Here is a 20,696-nt window from a genome sequence, read left to right as displayed (position 1 = left end):
CGGAAGAAATATTCAGCGACTGGGTTAGCGTGACTAGGGATGTCAGAGAATTCCGCCACGGATCTTGGTGAGGCCAAATACCAGTGCACTCGGCCCCCCGAAATCCATGGCGGAACAAAGCCCCCCGCCCCCCCACCCCACGAAAGGCGCATGAAACGGAACACTTACCTGCTGCCATCCGCGCTGACTTGCGAATGGCGGCCACGTCTGCGGCCGCCATTCGCTTCCTCGTTATAGCCGTGATAGGCTACGTAAATAATTACGTAGCCTATCCGGGCTAATGCAGGGATGCCATTTGCGTCCCTGCGGAGGCCATGATAAGCTACGTAAGTATTTACGCAGGCTATTACGGCAAAAAAAAAAGGGGGGGAACGCAAATGTCGGCCGCCATAGCCGCCACCATTTGCGTTCGCTGTTTTTGGGGGGGGGGGTTGACGTGACAGGCTACGTAAATACTTACGTAGCCTATCATGGCAAAATACAGGGACACAAATGGCAGCAGCTACGGCAGCTGCCATTTGCGTCCCTGCAGGCTGCCCAGCGGCCAGATGTCCGGCTGCGGGCAGCCCCAGCCAGCGGCTCTGCGGAATCTCCGCAGAGCGGAGCCAGCCGGAGAGAATTTCAGGGGGAGGGACAGAGCGCCTCCCCCCCCACCGCGAATGTCACCCTTCGAAAAGGTAAGTGACTTTCGTACATCCCTAAGCACGACACGCTAATCCAGTGTAAGTGATTACCCATGATGGGCTAGTGTGTCATGCGACCCTGAACAGCTTTCCACAAGGTGGGTTAATTTTTTTAAACAACCCATGATAACAACCAATGGGTTGTTCTACGGGATGTTTTACCTATGATGGGTTGGCATGTCGTCCAAACCTGGGACACCATCATGGGTAGAGGGCATTGGTCAGCGAGCCACTCCACAAAATTGGAGAAACCCCTGCTGCTCTTCACGATTGCGGCCAAGCTGCTTCCAGTGCCCCCTTCCCCTTGCCAGTGCCAGCCCCTCCAACTGTGCCAAAACAGCATTTTGGTGGGGTCGTCATTAGTCCCCTGTCCCCCCCAGTACCTGCTCCAACCGCGATCCCAGTTGCAGTCGCAGCCCTTTTCTTTTTGTTTATTGGTTAGCCACTGTTGTGCTAGAGTGCTCTTACGGCTGTCCAAAATAGGGAGGATTGACTTAGCAAGATTATCCACAGAGTTCAAGGGCTTCCCCTGAACCTTGGGGGTGCTCTGCTTCAAATCCCCACTTACCCAAGTCCCCAGCAACTGTTTTTCAGAATGCCCCACACACTTCCCCATTTTTTGATCCCTTGTGCTTTAACCACTCTTAAAGTGATAGGGAACGAAAAATGGGAAGGTGTGCAGGGCACCTTGTAAAACAGTTGCTGGGGACTTGGACAAGTGGGATTCGAAACAGGGCACCAGTTTTTCATAGGAAAGTAACTGCTCCCTTCACTAATTTATCGTTTTTCCCCCTTCTTCATGTCACTCTTTTGCAATTCTGCAGGAGTAACTGACAGCAGCCAGGGACGACATGTTCCTGTTAAATTCCTGGATAATAATAATTTGTTCCAATGTAGCACTGATAGAGGGGGCTGCAGAAAAAGCTGGTCCCCATGTGGAATAAGTAGTAATCTCTGAGGGGACAAGACAAATGTTCATAGTCTAAGGCAGGAATGGGGAACCTGTGGCCCAGACATGGCCTGTGGGCTTTCCCATATGGCCTTCCAACTTCTTCCCCAGGCCCTGTCCCCACTCCTGACGGGGAATAACTCTTATCTCCAATCAGCTGCTGATTGGAGATAAGAGCTTTTGTCTGCCAGGGAGAGGAGGCAGGGCTTAGGGAAGAAGCTGTTGAGTGATTGTCCTGCATATTACCAAGTAGGAGTAAAGTTGGTAAGAATCACATTTTGGCCCCACCCACTCTGCCTTTTCCTCCACACACAGATGGAATGCAGCCTGAAGACCTTTTCCAGATTTAACTTTGGCCCTTGGACTGTAAAAGGTCCTCCACCCCTGGTCTAAGGGGTCCAGATCCAGACCTTAATCCATACCTATATGACGGCAGTATTATTTATTCGCCCTGTGAAAGATAGAATTCACCATTGGTATGAATGATGCATCTTGACCTCTGTCGTGAAACATGCAAAGATGTATGTATTTATATTATTTGTAGTCTTCCTTCAGCCTAAGCTCTCTGAGAAACCTTCAGAATAAAACGAGAGTTTATTTAAAGACCAAAGCATTCTCTCTTATCAGATAGTGCCCCCAGTTACTCCTTGTAGATGTGATCACAACCAGGACAACAACCATGAAAGACAGGATTCTGGGAGGTACAGACCTGATGGGCTCAAATGCTTCTATTTCATAAGATTCTAAATGTTTTGTGTATGAGCGACCTCCAGAGCCTTCCAGAAGGCATAAGTTTTTAAGATTAGCAAAACTCCCTCTCTTGTTTTTTACTATTCAAAATAAAATAAACGCTTTAAAACTCTGAACAATATTTACCCAAGTATTTTTCTTAATGTCAAGTTCCAGCCATATTTAGTGAGGGTGGCAGAGTTGCGTGGCAGACAATATACCAGTTCCAAAGGTCCGCCAGCTCGCTATGGCCAGGGTGGGGGCAGCTTTTTCCTTTTGTCCTCCAATATTTTCTTCCTCCCCGTCCTTTCCCACTGAAACTAATATGATGTAAAATTACTACGCTACCCGCAGGCGGGCATATTTTCTGAGCCTGCTCTGGGGCTTTCAGAGAGGATACAGCAAATCGAAGGCTGCCCCTGGACCCCAAAATGCCCCATTTGGGAATATTGGGGGTCTCTGGATTGGTCATGCTGCCCTACCAGTGGAACTGCTGGCAAAGAGGCACTTCCACCCCATCCTAATCCTCCTCAGCCAGGATTTAGGACTCCTCTGCCCATTAACTGCTCACATTAGTATATTTTTGTACAGCCCCAAAATTAGAGGTTTGAGCTTTCTTATTTTTTACCTGTTGTGCTGTTTCAATTCTTTCATTTTCCATACCTAAAGTGGAAAACCCTTTCAAGAGGATGTTCTCCATGGATTCTGGCACTGTGGCTGTCAGTGTTACAGTTGATGATGGCTGCCCAAGACTGCTTAAATCTTCAATGGGAAGCTGTTCAAAGAAAAAAAAAATAAATGAATGACACACAGGAACCAAAAGACATCTGGCAAGAGCTAAATGCTGTACTCCAAATTTTAAAAAGCAGTATCATTTATTTGCAGAACTATTTTCTTGAACTGCTTGTTGGATAAGATTAATTTGTTCACACAAGTGACATTCAATGAGATTTAAAGAACAGGGAAGTCCAAAAATCAAAAAAAACATGGAAGCAAGCTTTAATTAAGTAATTGGTATAATTAATCATGCAATGAATATGAACCTGAGCACATTCTGGGAGAGTGCGCAGGACAGGAAGGCCTGGCGTGCTATGGTCCATGGGGTCACGAAGAGTCAGACACGACTGAACGACTGAACAACAACAACAACAACAACTAATTAATCAATATGCCGTGCAGGGCCACCCAAGACGGACAGCTCATGGCAGAGAGTTCTGACAAAATGTGGTCCACTGGAGAAGGAAATGGCAACCCACTCCAGTATTCTTGCCAAGAAAACCCCATGGAACGTATCACAAGGCTAAAAGAGATGACGCCGGAAGATGAGACCCTCAGGTCGGAAGGTGTCCAATATACCACTGGGGAAGAGCAGAGGGTATTTCCAAGTAGCACCAGAAAGAGTGAAGCGGCTGGGCCAAAGCCGAAAGGACACTCAGCTGTGGATGTGTCTGGTGGTGAAAAGAAAATCCGATGCTGTGAAGAACAATATTGTTTAGGAACCTGGAATGTCAGATCAATGAATCAAGGTAAGCTGGAGGTGGTCAAACATGAGATGGCAAGACTGAACATCGACATCTTGGGAATCAGCAAACTAAAATGGACAGGCATGGGCGAATTTAATTCAGGTGACCATCATATCTACTATTGTGGGCAAGAATCCCTTAGAAGAAATGGAGTAGCACTCATAGTCAACAAAAGGGTGGGAAAAGCAGTACTGGGGTACAATCTCAAAAACGACAGAATGATCTCAGTACGAATCCAAGGCAAACCATTCAACATCACAGTAATTCAAGTCTATGCCCCAAACACTGATGCCGAAGAAGCTGAGGTTGATCGGTTCTATGAAGACCTACAACACCTTCTAGAACTAACACCAAAAAAAGATGTCCTCTTCATCATAGGGGATTGGAATGCTAAAGTAGGAAGTCAAGAAATCACCGGGATAACAGGCAGGCATGGCCTTGGTGTACAAAATGAAGCAGGACAAAGGCTAATAGAGTTTTGCCAAGAGAACACGCTGATCATAGCAAACACTCTTTTTCAACAGCACAAGAGATGACTCTACACATGGACATCACCAAATGGTCAATATTGAAATCAGATTGATTATGTCCTTTGCAGCCAAAGATGGAGAAGCTCTATACAGTCAGTAAAAACAAGACCTGGAGCTGACTGTGGCTCAGATCATGAGCTGCTTCTTGCAAAATTTCGGCTTAAATTGACAAACGTAGGGAAAACCACGAAACCATTCAGGTATGACCTAAATCATATCCTTTATGAATATACAGTTGAGGTGAGGAATAGATTTCAGGGATTAGACCTGATAGACAGAGTGCCTGAGAACTATGGACGGAGGTCCGTAACATTGTTCAGGAGGCAGTAACTCAATCCATCCCAAAGAAAAAGAAATGCAAGAAAGCCAAGTGGCTGTCTGAGGAGGCTTTACAAGTAGCTGAGGAAAGAAGGGAAGCGAAAAGCAAGGGAGAAAGGGGAAGATATATCCAACTGAATGCAGAGTTCCAGAGAATAGCAAGGAGAGACAAGAAGGCCTTCTTAAATGAACAATGCAAAGAAATCGAGGAAAACAACAGAATGGGAAAGACTAGAGATCTCTTCAAGAAAATCGGAGATCTCAAGGGAACGTTTTGTGAAAGACGGGCATGATAAAGGACAAAGAAGGCAGGGACCTAACAGAAGCAGATGCGATTAAGAAGAGGTGGCAAGAATACACAGAAGAACTATACAGGAAAGATCTGAATGTCCCTGATAGCCATGATAGTGCGCTCACTGAACTTGACCCGGACATCCTCGAGAGTGAAGTCAAGTGGGCCTTAGGAAGCATTAGTAACAACAAAGCTAGTGGAGATGACAGTATTCCAGCGGAGCTATTTAAAGTCCTAAAAGATGATGCTGTTAAAGTGCTGCATTCAATATGCCAGCAAATTTGGAACACTCAACAATGGCCACAAGACTGGAAAAGGTCTGTTTACATTCCAATTCCAAAGAAGGGCAATGCCAAAGAGTGTTCAAACTACCGCACAATTGCGCTCATTTCACATGCCAGCAAGGTGATGCTCAAAATCCTAAAAGCTAGGCTTCAGCAGTATGCGAACCGAGAACTACCAGAAGTACAAGCTGGGTTTCGAAGAGGCAGAGGAACTAGAGATCAAATCGCCAACATTCGCTGCATCATGGAGAAAGCAAGAGAATTCCAGAAAAACGTCTATTTCTGCTTCATTGACTACGCTAAAGCCTTTGATTGTGTGGATCACAACAAACTATGGCAAATTCTTAAAGTGATGGGAGTACCAGACCACCTTACCTGTCTCCTGAGAAAACTGTACGAGGGTCAAAAAGCAACAGTAAGAACCAGACATGGAACAACTGAGTGGTTCAAAATTGGGAAAGGAGTACGACAAGGCTGCATATTGTCAACCTGCTTATTTAACTTATATGCAGAGTACATCATGAGAAACTCCGTGTTGGATGAATCACAGGTCAGAATTAAGATTGCTGGGAGAATTATCAACAATCTCCGATATGCAGACGATACCACCCTAATGGCAGAAAGCGAAGAGGATCTAAAGAGCCTCTTGTTGAGGGTCAAAGAAGAGAGTGCAAAAGCTGGTTTGAAACTCAACATTAAAAAAACTAAGATCATGGCCCTATCACTTCCTGGCATATAGAAGGGGAAGAAATGGAAGCAGTGACAGATTTTACTTTCTTGGGCTCCAAGATCACCGCAGACGGTGACTGTAGCCATGAAATTAAAAGACGCTTGCTCCTTGGGAGGAAAGCTATGGCAAACCTAGACAGCATAGTAAGAAGCAGAGACATCACCTTGCCGACAAAGGTCCGTCTAATCAAAGCTATGGTTTTCCCAGTAGTAATGTATGGCTGTGAGAGCTGGACTATAAGGAAGGCTGAGCGCCGAAGAATTGATGCTTTCGAACTGTGGTGCTGGAGAAGACTCTTACGAGTCCCCTGGACTGCAAGGAGGTCAGATCAGTCAATCCTAAAGGAAATCAACCCCGAGTGCTCATTGGAAGGACAGATACTGAAGCTGAAGCTCAAATATTTTGGCCACCTAATGCGAAGACAAAACTCTCTGGAAAAGACCCTGATGCTGGGAAAGACTGAAGGCAAAAGGAGAAGGGGACGGCAGAGGATGAGATGGCTAGATAGCATCACGGATGCAATGAATATGAACTTGAGCACGCTCCGGGAGAGAGCAGGACAGGAAGGCCTGGTGTGCTATGGTCCATGGGGTCACGAAGAGTTGGACACGACTGAACGACTGAACAACAACAATAATTAATCAACTAAGGGGGCAATCCTATAGCCACTAGACAGTGGCTAGATGGTCATAGGATTTTTCGTTCCCTGGGAACTGACCTCGGAGCCAGCACTCTGAAGTCAGTTCCCAGAAAACCACCTCCCTGGCCCTCCCCCAAAACCTCGTAGGAGTGGTTCATCCCTCACTCAGTGCTCATAAGGGGGACACTCCTGGGGGCAGGGAGGGGACATCAGAAGTGCTGGTACTGTTGCAGAACTCAGAGTCAGAGAGACCACAGAGTGAAGGAAAAACAGATTCTTTATTTAACGCGCAGGCTTAAGGCTGGAATCATTTCCAAAGAGCCAGAAGCCCCGAAATACATCAGCACATTGTTTTGCTCAGGGCCCATTAAAATCAAGGGATGGGCATACTCACACACGCAAAGAGTTCTAGGTCACCATTTTTGCATCGGCAACTCTATGCTGCATGAGTTCTAGCAGAAGGAAATCTAAAAGTCATAGATCAAACTTAGCTTGTTGTACACTGAGCTGACTACAAACACAGACACACGGTCCACAGTGATGAGAGTTCAAGTTTATCAAAAGCTTCACAGCACTGTCCATGGCAAGTCTTTGACAATTTAAAATTTTAGTCCATGTGCAGAGTGTCTCTAAAAAGCCCAGACAATGATGGAGGCAAACAGAGAAGGCTCTGGGCAATGAAGATGAGATGTTTCCAGCAAAGGCTCCCCACTTTTGCATCAGTTTAAAAAGGGGAAGTGTGGCCCTACACCCCTTCTGACAGACAAGGGCCTTTAACTTTTTAGCAAGGCCTCTGTCTAAACAGAGCGGCACAGCTCAGCTTTCTAGCCGTGACGCTTTAACCTGGGCAACTCCTTTATAAATTTTATTTTACTTCTGTCAGGTTCTCACAGACATTTTAAAAACTTCGTCTTTTTTTCCCCTCTTCTAACCTGGTACACGAAAGCACTGAAACACTGAGTGCCGAAACTCAGGACGCTGGGGGTGATGGGCATCACTTTATACTTGCATTTTTCAGGCAGCCATTAATCTTCGGGGAGGCGGTGGGTGATTTGCAGGACTTCAAAGGCAAGCTTCTCAGTTTGTTTGTATTTGTAAATCCCAAGCTCAAAACAGGACATGATGAGGTACAGGGCAGCTAAATCTTTGCTTTGGCATGGGTCAGCTTTCTTCGCTGGGGTCTCAAACAGGAAAACAGTCTTAATTTACAGTTGTAACATCACTGACAGTGTCAGCCAGCCAGCTACACAGATCTCATTGTTTTTTAAGACAGTTGCTCCAATATCTTCTTTTCTTCTCAATCAGGTTGGGTCTCCCAGCTTACACAATTTATTGCAGCTTTCAGGAGCATGGTAGTAGCGTGATTTTGGCTTGGCCAGGAACATGCTGTCTGGTTTCTTGGTCTCTTCAGCACACACACTCAGGCAGTGTAACACTGGACACCTAAATCAGTGAGATTTCTTCATTGAAGGGAATCCCACGGCAAAAGCTTAATAGTTACGCTCTTCAGAAATCATATAGCCGATGGTCAGTAGCTACAGGCTCTATGCAATTCTAACACAGTTCAAAGCTAAACACGGTTACCTTGACAGAGATCTTCAACGTGGTCTCTCCGCTTCATTCTGCTTTGGGACAGTCTTATGGCACACTTTTCACTCGAAGAGGAGTCTAGCCTGTGCTCTGGGGGCTGATTCTTCACCTTTATTTTCTATTTTGCCCTCATCTTCTGGGTCTTCATTTTCAGTTTCCATTTCTTAGGGATTTCATCTCAATTAGGCGAGGTGATGATGTTGCACAACTCAGAACGTTGTGGGCAATTTTCCTGCCCCCCCTCTCTCGGCGCGCTAGGCTAACAGCTACTTCTTCGGCCTTACACTCTCACGCTCCCACGCTTTGTTAAAAGCCAGACTGTCCTGCAACATTTTTCTAATTAACAGCCTCAGATCTTGTTCTTTTTTTCCTCTCAGCTCGACCTTGAGCTTTTTGCTGTTTTCTCTCTCTATTCTGAATCTTTTTTAAAAAAACTTTTTCCTTCTTTGTTTGACATACATCTCAAGGGGGTGCAAGTCTTGAGCAGTAGACGAGCTCACCTCCCCTTTTTTGTGAGAACACATCTTTTTAAGGGTTACCGCCGATTTTATTAAATCTTCTGCCCAACACTTCAATTCTTCAGTTTCTTTTATTAATGCTGATTGAGGTGTAAGAGGGGAACCTCCCGATCCCGTAGAGATGAAAGTCTCGGCAGACAATATCTGGGAGTTGAGGACCGTAGCTGAAATCGACGAATTACTGCCGGTGGGGCTTGAAACTGATGGCGACAGTTCTAAGTCAAAGCGAGGGGCAATGCCTCTGTAGGGGGGATGGCAGGGGCTCAGGAGCCACAGGATCTGTATCTCGATGGGGCGGTCTTACAGTAACATGGGCCCGTGGTGGAAGCAGGGCATAAGCAGGTGGAAACGCCGTTAGCTCTGCCAGATCTTTACACAGGGCTTCTAACACTGGTTGTAATTTCTTGGCCAATTTTTCTTTTCTGACCACCAAAACTTTTGCCTGGGATTCTAGGCATTTCTTTAGCCATGGAGGAGAAGCGCGGACTATGGAATCTCACGAGTTTATGTAGGGAAATTGGTCGGGGTGCCCAGGTCTCCCAACCACAATGGCATATACACGGCTGATTTTGCTGGGCTCCAAAGAGCCTTTAGTAGGCTATCCTACACCAAAAGACGGCCACTCTATTTCACACAAAGTCTGCAACCGTTGAGGATTCATGGGGGTTCCCCATAATTTCCACTAAAACCTTTCTTAAAAGTTGCTAGCGTACATCCTAAGGGGGTGCAAGGTTTGCTTCCCCCACCACCCATAGCCTCCCTCCTAAATTGAAGACAGACACAATTAGGGAAGGGGAATTGGTCAGTGAGTAAGGGGTCTCACTGGCCGACACAAGAGGATTTTACACACCACGCACTTTGCTACTGGCCTGGGCACCCGGACGGTCAACGGTATGCGTCAGAAACCGCAGTAGCCACTCACACAATCATCAATCTCTCCACTGCATCCATATGTCCCTGCCACCCACTTTTCCCACTTTTTACCAGAGCGGAAAGCGGCTTCCCCAGCTTCCTCAGCTTCCTCCTGAGTACTGGCGTGCTGGGTACTGGCGCCCACTCGGGGGTGTGATCAGGCCCCCCTTCTACCCACAAGGAGTAGGTTCTTTTTGTATATGTATACCACCAACACTGACCTTCTTCATAAGGGGGGGCCCTCTTTTTTTCTGCCCAGTGGCCTTTCTCCCTAAAGGCGGGGCCCTCTTTTACTCCATATACTTGCCTTTCTCCTGAAGGCTTCCAGTGTGGGTTTCAACTCAATTGCAGCTGCGATACAGGCAGGGCTCAAGTTCCTTCCTCCGCTTCCCAAGGTTCTCTTGCCACTCGCTGCCGTTCAGGCGGTCCCAGCGCAGGCTTTCTCCCGTTCACCCGACAAAAAGGTCGGTGGCACCAAGAAAGGGAGGCGTGCACTGAGCTCGTCTTCCCGGTGCGGCGATTAAGAGCAGGCAAATGCCACCTGTCTGGCTCACAGCCTGCCACATCCGAGTCACGGCACCATTTATGTTGCAGAACCCAGAGTCAGAGAGACCACGGAGTGAAGGAAAAACAGATTCTTTATTTAACGCGCGGGCTTAAGGCTGAAATCATTTCCAAAGAGCCAGAAGCCCCGAAATACATCAGCACATTGTTTTTATAGACATTGTGACACATATGAAACGGCTCCTCCTCCCCCTCCCGTGTGAGGTTGCAGTCCTCAACATTTCTTCTCCTAGCACCATTGTTTATAATACAAGAACTGGGTTATAGGGTAGCCATGATAAGAAGAGAACAGAAGAGAACAGCAGGGAACAAGATATACAATTGTATGACCTTTGACAAGATAAGGAATTCCTGTGTCTCGTCAGCTTACAACAATATATTCAAGGGAGAAAGAGCTCAGCAAGAACATGAAGCATGAGACTGCATGAGGCTACTTAGTCTGACCCCCAATATGGCTGCTACAGTACAACGCTTCCTATGCACTGTTTGGCCTCCCCCCCCTCACCCGTGCCCATCTGCTCCTGCTAGACAGCGAAAATCAGCCATCTAGCTGCAAATGCAGGGCAGCCAGACCACAGAGGTGAAGATCCCCTCCACGCTCTGCCCGCCCTGCATTGGATAGTCGGTCACCTCCAAGTTTTGAGATAGCCAACTATCCCCATAGGATTGCGCCCTAAAACTGTAGTCACAGATTAAAGTTTACCTCCTGACTCATCAATGGTTATTAATACAGAACTCACGGAGTTCACTGCCAATGAAGTTTATTATTTATTCCTTCATTTGATTTCTCTTACCTACCCCACAGGCTCAGACTAGCTTATAGCGGTTTTCCAAAACACAATCAAAAATCATTCTGACTTGCCAGTGCTGCTCTCCTTGTGCCAAATCTTGAGGACCAAAAGGTGGGATATAAGTAACTTAATTAAAAAATTAAAAATAAAATGTAGCTTTAAATAAATAAATGAAAAAAGAAATATGGGATAAAATCCAGTTAAAGGAAAACAAAGGTAATTTGTCTCAGTAATTTAATGCTTTCTATGAAATCAATAAAAACCAAATTGTGACACCTTAAAGACTAACAAATTTATTATGGCATAAACTTTCCTGAGTCCATCTTTAGACAATAGATGGTTATGCCATGATAAGGGTTTTTGTTGTTTTGCTGCAACATACTAACACTGCTACCACTCTAGTAAAATCAGTAACAGTTAAAACTGCTTAACTTTAACTGAATGGTACCCTTTCCTACAGTGAAGGAAGGTATCCTTGAGTGGGCTGCTCCTCCTACTTTCTGTGGAAGACATGTCCATTTTTACTGGAGTTGCAGATATATCATATGTAGGAGAGCCCCCCTACACACACACACACACACACACACACACACACAAACACTTCTTCCCATACAGGTTGCAGAGGAGCCACAAGAGGAGTCAGTCAGCACAGATAGGGAAGATGGAGGGTCAGGCTTCCCTCTCTCCTCAGAACGGGAATAAGGGGAATTATCTGGTGAAATCTCCCAGAGCAAATCCATTTCAACTAGGCTTCTTTCCAGTGATCACTTTACAGTTCTCCTGAACAAGGCCTTAAAGATCCTAGACTTATCTGCCCTGGATAAAAAGGAAGAGGAAGAACGGCTTTCCCCCACTGGAGGGGCCTCTGAGGTGTCCTCCAAAGTAGTTCCCTTTGCCAACACCTTCCAGGAGGCACTAGAGGAGTGGCATCATCCAGGGTTATCAGGCGCAATCACCTTTTCACAAAACGATCTGCCACTATCACAAGAGGCAATGGCCAAGCTAAAAGTGGAAGCCCCACTGGCTGCCCTTGTATCTGAGACCAAGTTCCCTAAGGACAGGGATAAAAACCCCAAAAACCCTGATGACAAAAGGAGCAAACTCCTCCTGAGAATCAAAGAATTATAGAATAGTAGGGTTGGAAGAGCCAAGGCCAACCCCCTGCTCAATGCAGGAATCCAAGTCATGGCCCATTAAGTCTCCCCCCGAGCCACTACAGCATCCGCCTGTGCCTCCCTCATAGCCTGAGCTTCAGTTCTCTAGGCCAGGGACCTAACTAAAGAAATTCCACAAGACAGGGTTCACCTATGACAAGGCCTTAATAAATCAGCAAAGGTGGCAGCCTTCATGGCAGATGTCAGCCTGGATGCTACACAGTTCCCAGCTAGGGTGGGGTTGAAAGTTATCATTGCACAGAGGCACATCTGGTTACAATATTGGAACACAGACTCCAAGAACAAAAAGAATTGGGAAACTACCCCTTCAAAGGGGGAAAGTTCTTTGGAGATTCCATAGAGGAGATTCTGGTAGAGATGAGAGAAAAGAAAAAGGCACTTCCCTCAATGAATAAGCAACCTCACCACCCACCTGGGGAGGGCCACACCCCCAATACAGGCAATGGCAGAGCCAAGCCCACCCCAGAACAGCTACCTCTGGCAGCCAGAGGGGATTCCTGCAAACACCAAACATGACCCGAACATCCCACCAGTGGGGTGGGATGCCTCCAGCGCTTCACCCCGGAATGGAGCCAATCCACAGACTGGTGGGTCATATACACAATACAAGAGGGGTACATCCTAGACTTCACACATCATCCAAACAATTTCTCCATCGAATCACAAAGGTCCCAACAGTATCCAGCCATTGAACACCTCCTGGATGTAGGAGCAGTCGAACCAATGCCACAGTCAGAATAACTCTGTGGATGCTACTCCATATTCTTCGTAGTCCCAAAGAAGAAGACAGTCTGAAGAGCAATCCTGGATCTCAAAAGGGGTAATCGCTTCATGAGGAAATGCAGCTTCCACATGAAAATCCTCAAGTTCACAGTGTCCAGGTTCGAATGATCAGCAGGGGAAAGCATGCATTGTTGCTCCCATGCGTGCTGCTTGTGGCGGTGACTTCTAACCACCCTACAATCCAGTACAATCCACTTGAAATACCTGCATTTTGCCTACCAAGGGAATAATTTCCAAAACAAAGTCCTGCCATTCATCCTGTCAACAGCCATCCACATTTTCATCAAGATAATGATGGCCCTAGAGGCCTGTCTACACAGAAGCAAAATCTACATCTACCTCTATCTAGATGACCTCCTGGTACACTAAGATTCCCTACAAACCCTTTTAACTGCTGCCACTAAAGTAAACCCTCTCTACCTAAAAGAAACTCATAGAGATGTGAAGGCCTCGAAAAACCCAGGAAAATTCAGAAAAAAAAGTTTTTTCCAAGGATCATTTTTATTTCCCCCCCAAAAACTGGAAAAACTGAACAGCTTTGGATTATGAAATACTGGCTTTTAGAATTTAAGACAAGATGTTTATATATTGTTGCCCAGCCTTTACTCCCCCAAAAATGATTTCTAAAAATAAGAAGAGTTTTATAGAAAGACTAGAGATGTAAAATGTCTGGAAATAATGAAGCCATGGGAGAAAATGTTTTTTACAGTCCTCTGTGTAAGATGCTTAGCGTAGTTATTTCTGCTATTCCTTATTAAAATTATTTACCGAATGTATCTTTTACTGATAGATATTTAGTGATGCTCCAAGTCATTCTCAGTTTCCCAACACGTGAGCAGGGTCACCATATCAAAATATGGAAGAAAATGTGCATTCTTGACAGTTTGTGTAAAAAAAAAAAAAAAAAAGGAAAGTCCTGTGTTTCTGGACTTCTACTGGTTAGATGCTGTAGCAATCAATTAATGTAGTTCTAATCTAAAACACACATGTGAAAAAAACCCTGTAGGTTGTCCCACCACTGTTACCAGATGTGACTGGACTGCATGTGGGTCCCATCATATCCCACCCATATTTTTTTTAATTAACTTTGAGGCTTGGGTCTATAGAACTCACTGCCACAATTTTCAATAGAGTTCTCAATTAGACCTCACCACTAGGAAATGCTGCCTCAGCCGTAAAACCTTTTAACTGCTGCCACTATAATAACCTCTCTGTACCTAAAAGAAACTCAGCAGCCTGGTTCCTATGGCATAGGCATGGAACTGACACCACCACTAGAGAAAACCTTGCAAAATGAACAAAAAATAAGATTTCATTGATTTCATTAACGGAAATTATTTACAAAAGTGAATAAAATCTCACTCTTCAAGCAATAGTTTAAAATTGCTTAAAGGTTCCCAAATTAAATATGGTTGCTTATCACTCCTAAGCTGAGTCTTTCACAGCTAAATAAAATCACAGTAGCTTTTCCTTCAGATCAGATTTCCCTTAGCTCCACTCTACAAACAGGAACAAGTTTAGGAATGTCCCTAAATTTCCTTACAAACAGAATGCCATACACCAGTGTTCCTCTGTTTCCAGTTCTGCATCTTCTGGCTTCTAGGATGATTCAGACTTTTCAGGGACTACTTGTTCAAGTTCCCTCCATCAGACATAAAATAGAAACCTAAAATATGTATAACTTAGTTTGCTCATAAAATTATCATATGTGGTATATTAAAAGTATAGTTTATTCAGAAAATAATGACAAATTTACTAACTAAATTAACTTATAAAAGTTTTAAATATAATGAACATTTTATGAGCAAACAAGTTATACATAATATAACTTTAGGAGCATAAAGGCTGTTTTATGTTCCTAAAGCAGCCTTCCCCAACCTGGTGTCCTCCAGATGTTTTGGACTACAATGCCCAGCATCCCTGATCATTGGCCATGTGGACTGAGGCTGATGGGAGCTGAAGTCCAAAGTATCTGGAGGGCACCAAGTTGAGGAAGGCTGTCCTAAAGCAATAGGGAGAGCAATCCTATGGCCCCTAGACAGCATCTGGGGGACACAGGATATTTCGGATTCTTGGATCTGAGGCCAGAGAGAGCACTCTGACCTTGAGCCAGGAAACTGAGCTCCCTGCCCTCCCACTTGCAGCCGGCCAGCCAGTCAAATGTGCAAAAACTGTACCAGCTGCTTCTACGAGCTCGCAAGCATGAGCTTGTAGAGGGATGAAGGGGAGGCATGTTGGTGAACGAGGAAGGGAGGAGACTAGGGATGCAGGGATCCAAGCTATCCCCAGACTCCTTCCCTCCCCAAGCCTCTGCTAGATGGGCGAAAATGCCCATCTAGCTAAAATGCATTGAATACTCGTAAGGCCCCCCCAAGTTGGGAGGCTTACGAGTACCCAGGGAAAATCCAATAGGATTGCAGCCAAAGTGACTTTAGATTTGTAAAGAGTGCTAAAAAATAAGTATTGTTTATTTTTTGATTTTTCCCAAAATTTCTGTTTTTTCCCCCAAAAAGGGGTTTTTCCATGGCTTCAAAATTTCTGGAAATTTCACCTCTCTACCAGGGACATCAGGAACACCTTGCAATGTCTACAGGAAAACCACTTCCTTGTGAATGTGAAGAAAAGTATCCTACCTTGAAACTTCAGCACCTAGGGGCAGTCCTGAACACAACAACCAGGTAAATCTCCCAAACCACAGACAGAAAAGATTCAAGAGACTATCAGGACCATTGTAGGTTCAAGAACTGTGAACCTAAAACCACTAGTTTGCCTACAGGGAACAATGACTGCCTGCATAGTAGTTGCTAAGTAATGGAAAGCACAACAGGGAGGATAAAAACAATTTTTTAAAAATGTTTTGCTTTCATTTAGTTTTTTTAAAAAAAACTAAATTTGTCTCTAACTTAAAAAAAACATCAATACAATAAAATGCTAAGCCTAAATCATAAATATCCTAAACCTACACTTACAGTCTCATAAAAATAAAGTTATCTACCAATCAAACATGGGCATTAATTTCAGTTTTTCATTTTGTGAAAATGGCTCTGTCCAGTCCAACTAACAGCTTTTGCTTCTTGAAAGTTCTGGGGTTTCAGTTTCTCTAACTAAAGTGAAATGTGCAAAGACACAGGGTAAATAGGATTATTGTTATTTTGTGCTTATGTGGTGGTGCAGTTGGGCCAAGCAAGGCAGAGGAGTTAGTTATGACAGAAAGATAATATCGCAAGGTGGATAAACACTGACACTCAAGCAACAACAAATAAAAATGGGATTTTTAAAAATTTAAATTGCTTCTTTTTTCAGCCCAATAACTAACAAACCTTGCTTTGACCTATCAGTCATTGGCATTTCATTTTTGTTTGCTACTTTGTTTTTTGTGAGGGCAAGGCTGGGCCAAGACAGAGTGAAGCAGAAAAGAGCAATACTGGAAGGAAAAAAGTGAAGACAAAATTGTCCAGCATGCATCTTCCTGCATTCTCATACTAAGGCCATAATCCTGTACCCACTGGGAGTAAACCCCATTGTACTCAACAGAATTTATTTCTGAGGAGACGTGTATAGGATTGTGCTATTAACCTCAGTCTGTCATGGTTGCTGGTCATAAGAAAGCCCTACGTGGGAATATTTTAAAGACGCTCTCTGTAGTGGTGAAAGGGAAAGCATGCAAAATATATACAGTGTGACAAAGAGTTACAAAGCCTGCTTGTAAGAATGAAACAGTGTAAATACTCTATTTTGTTGTAAATTAATATGGCTTAGGGCACAATCCTACGGCCGCTAGTCAGCAGCTAGACGGCCACAGAATAGGTCGCTTCCCGGGAGCCGACCTCAGAGCCCGCGCTGAGGCCGGTTCCCTGACAACCGACCTCCACCCCCTCCCGCACTGCCGAATCGGCCCTGCACTCTGTGCGCAGAAGAGGAGCGAGGGGCGGCGAAAACGGGGCATTCCTGGGGGCATGCCGGGGCGGAGAGGGCGGAAGCGCCGTTCCGACGCTTCCTATGCGTCGTCCAGCATCCCCCCGCCCACTTCCCGTGGCTAGACAGCCGAAATCAGCTGTCTAGCTGTGGATGCAGGGCGGCTGAAGCACGGAGGCGACGATCCCCAGCGCTTCTCCTGCGCTGCACTGGATAGGCGGCCACCTATCCCCATGGGACTGTGCCCTTAGTGGTCACATTTGCACCGTTCTTCAGGAAAAACACGAAGAAGCCGCAACCTGAGTTAAATCGGCCTTTTTTCTCGCTGATTTAAGTCATAACTTAAATCGCTGTTTTAAATCCCTCCGATTTAAATCAGTCCACCCTGCGAGAGAGCCGCCCTGGGGATGCGGGCGCCAGCGAGGGCGACACCTGCCACCACGCCCGACGCCTCCGCCCCGGCGCCCACCTACCTCGGGCGGGGCGGGCAGGCAGGGCGACGCCTCGCGCAGCTCCAGTACTGAGTCTTGCTGCCGCTCGCTGAGGGGCGCCAGCGGCCGCAGCGGCCGGTCCCAGAGGCCCAGCCGGTCCCAGGCCGCCCGGGCTTCGCTGGGCGCGGCCGCCATTCTTTTTGGCGGGGGCGGCCACGTTTCCCGAAGGAGGATGAAGGACCCAGCGCGACCCAGAAACGGGGAGAGCGAGAGGCGGACTTGCGCCCGGCGACGACGCCACTTCCGAGCTGGGCAGGAAGTGGCTGGCGCTGCGGCCCGCCGGGCCTGTGACGCGTAGGCTGCGGAGCCGGGTGGATTTCCGGCCCCAGCCGGGTTTTTTCTCTCCCGCCAGCGGAGCAGCGTGAAAACTGCCTATAGAAATCCACCGAAGAACGAAGATTTTAGGGTAGCAGTGGCCGGGCAGCGGCAGGTGTCCCCCGCTCCCCGATGAAACGATCCGGCAAAGAGAAGAGCCCTGCGCTCTCTAACCCAGACCGCCAGCGCGGCAGCTGATCGGCCCCAAAGCGGCTAATGCTGCAATCCTCCGCCCATTTTCCCGGAAGGAAGATGTGTTGAACTCGGTGGGACTTCCTTCTGAGTAGACGTGTATCACATTCTCCTGCGAATGGAGCAGGAGGTTTCCGCGTACAGCGGACGGTTAGATTTCGTCTTCGTGGTGGCCTGAGCGGGCGATTTAAGGGATTGCCCTTTACTACAAGTTGAGGGGTATTTTCTGTGGACGGATTTTATCTAGAAATCCGTGCCAGCCTCAGCACCCGCGATGCTCACAGTCTGCAGGGCTTCCGCGTAGCCCCGTCCCGGCAGTCGCAGCGCTCCCGGCCTGCCACGCAGGGACAGCGGCACTGGGCAACATCGCTTCGTTGTGTGCTCCGCTCTCAGCCCGACGTGCAATGACATCGCTAGACAGGATTGCTGTACGCTGTTCTCCCCCCGTGACCCCGAACCCGCAATAGGGGTGTGATACCTATTGGTGGCTGGGCGACCGGCCAGATGGGCGATTAATAAATAAATAAGATACCACTAGATCAGCCTTCCCCAGGGGGTTGGACTCGAAGGCCTTATAGGCCCCTTCCAACCCTACGATTCTATGGTGCCCTCCAGATGTTCTGCACTTAAACTCCCATCAGCCCAGCCGGTATGGAATGCTGGAAGTCGGTCCAAAATATCTGGAGGGCAACAGTTTGGGGAAAGCTGCGCTAGACTATATTAGCAGTGCTCTTGTAAAGCAGTCGCTCATCCTCAGGATGACACGCGCCCCCTTTCTGCAATTTTAGCACTGGACTACATTCGAGGGCTGTCATAAGGGCTTTCTGCCAGCAACAGCTCATTCCAACCTGCAACGTGGGGATAATAGGCTGTATTTGCATTGGCAGGGCATTTTTTAACTGTTAGAAAAACTAGCTAAGTAAATAAAATGCTTCACAAAAAATAGGGCCGGAGTTACAAAGGGTGTGAACTCTTCTCTTTGCTGCCACCATCTGTTCTAGGGTGGGTGCTCTGGTGTCCAATCACAGCTGAGCTGATATCTTGAATTGCTCTATTGATTTCTATGAGCAGCTAGAAATCTGCTACCCAGGGGGCAGTTAAAAATGGCTTCTCAGATAGAATCAGGAAATGACATACCTAGACAATGGGTCTAGAATTTTACCATGCATATGAGAAGTCAATTGATTGCTCATTGCTGTGAGTGGGCAGTAGGTGTTCTCCCATCCCGCAACTGAACACTTCATTTGAGCTGGGAGAAGATCTGAGGGGATAATTTGAGTTACATTACCTTTGCTGCAGCCTAAGGTGTATTTTGTCTGGAGGATTTTTGGCTGGAATCCCAAACCAGCCACCAAAAGGAAATTGTTCCCAGGTCTCCAGCTTTGGCCTTAAGCCCAGGGCCACATCTCAGTCAACAGCCCAAATCTCTGGGCTGAACGCCCCTGGAAGGGCTACTACCTATGCTGGTCTGTCTTGACACCACCACCACCTTCTTCTCCCCCTACCAATTTAAAATTGATCATGCCCTGTGTCACACTAATCTGCCTCCTCCTCTTCTTCCAGGTCAATTACAGAGATGGAGCAGAGCAGCAGTGGCAGCAATTTGGCTGGAACTGCAAACTATTCCAGTGAGAATGAAAAATGGGAAACATCTGAAGTCAGTGTGGTGGCACAGGGAGCTCTCTGATGAACTGGGAATTTATATAGGAAATGGAACGAGGGAACATAACCAAGAATGAATGCAATAGAGTATACCAAACCTGTTAGGAAGGCTGGAGCCCAGAAAGAGCTGAGGCTTGTGAGAGATACTAAAAGGAGAAAAGTCTTCTTTGGCTATGTTCACAGCAAAAAGAATAAGGAAGGAGTAGGTCCGCTGCTTGAAGAAGATGGTAAAGTGTTTATGGGTGACCAAGAAAAGGCAGAAATGCTCAATTATTATCCTTAGTCTTCTACCACAAGGGGAATTGCATTTGACCTAGGAAAGTAGACCAATATAAGGAGGGACTTATAGCCCAGGGTAGGTAAGGAGATGGTTATTGAATTTATGTGAACCATTTTATCCTTCTCTCCATGCAAAATATGCACCCAGGATGGCTTACAAACACCTGTAATTAGACAGTCTCTGCCCTCAGGCTTGCAATCTAAAAGATAGAAGGCATTTCTACACCAGGCTTTTATTGTGTGTTCGTGATTGGTCATTTGTTTTTTTTGCAGGTCCTTTACACGATGTTGTCAACCTCAAGGGCCTGTCCCATGCTTTCTGGCCATTATAGCAGAGTTATTTTCAATGGGGAAAACCCGATAAGAGATCTTATCCCACTCTGAAGCGCGATAAATTTCCAGTGAATTTCCAGAATCCCATTATATTGCAGCGCCATCTGGTTACTGTATAATGAAACATATAGAACTTGTCCAGAAAGCAAACCCCAGAAAAAAAAAAACACATGTAAAGGAGGCGATCTTAAGCAGAAGCCCCAGTAAGGGTGCGGGATTTTAGCCATGTGGAGAAGCTCAGAGACACAAGGAAAGAGATTAGGAGGGAGGAGGAGAAAAGCATTATGGTAGTGGTTGATTCAGTTGCCCAGATGGATGGGTATATACTTCTTCCGGATTGGATTGTACTCAGGTTGTGCTGCATCTGTTCTCCTTCTGGGCTGGCATGCTCTTTACTAGCCTGCTCCTCTTCCTTCTCTTTTGCTGTTTCTTGTCTCCTTTTGCTTTCTGACGATTAATTCAAGCTTAATCCTCTGCTTCCTTTCCCTCAGAGCCTCA

The 20,696-nt window shown here is 46.3% G+C and overlaps 1 protein-coding gene and 1 long non-coding RNA gene across 6 annotated transcripts in view; one reads left to right on the top strand and one right to left on the bottom strand.

Moving 5' to 3' along the window:
• Positions 1 to 17,667, bottom strand: part of COG3 (component of oligomeric golgi complex 3) — a 100,550-nt gene extending 82,883 nt beyond the window's left edge. For 3 of the 5 annotated variants that reach the window (XM_084845129.1, XM_084845130.1, XM_084845131.1), the window contains exons 1-2: positions 17,400 to 17,667; positions 2,990 to 3,136 (exon numbers count right to left, since the gene is read on the bottom strand). In XM_084845129.1, coding sequence (XP_084701255.1) covers positions 2,990 to 3,136; positions 17,400 to 17,552 — 300 coding nt within the window. In that variant the 5' untranslated portion in view covers positions 17,553 to 17,667. Of the gene's footprint in view, positions 1 to 2,054; positions 2,117 to 2,989; positions 3,137 to 17,399 lie in introns of those variants that run through there. The other 2 variants (XM_084845132.1, XM_084845133.1) reach the window with 2 other exon arrangements.
• On the top strand, positions 17,076 to 20,378 carry LOC146350499 (uncharacterized). The gene is made up of 2 exons (XR_014789302.1): positions 17,076 to 17,998; positions 19,488 to 20,378. It is a non-coding gene; the product is annotated as an uncharacterized LOC146350499 (long non-coding RNA).
• The last annotated feature ends 318 nt before the right edge of the window (positions 20,379 to 20,696 follow it).

Source organism: Heloderma suspectum, chromosome 3, assembly GCF_057233095.1.
Source record: "Heloderma suspectum isolate Gila_16-S chromosome 3, 16-S_ref, whole genome shotgun sequence".
Taxonomy (NCBI): Eukaryota; Metazoa; Chordata; class Lepidosauria; order Squamata; family Helodermatidae; genus Heloderma; species Heloderma suspectum.
The sequence above is the reverse complement of the archived record's forward strand: the minus strand, read 5'-3'. Positions and strand labels throughout refer to the sequence as shown.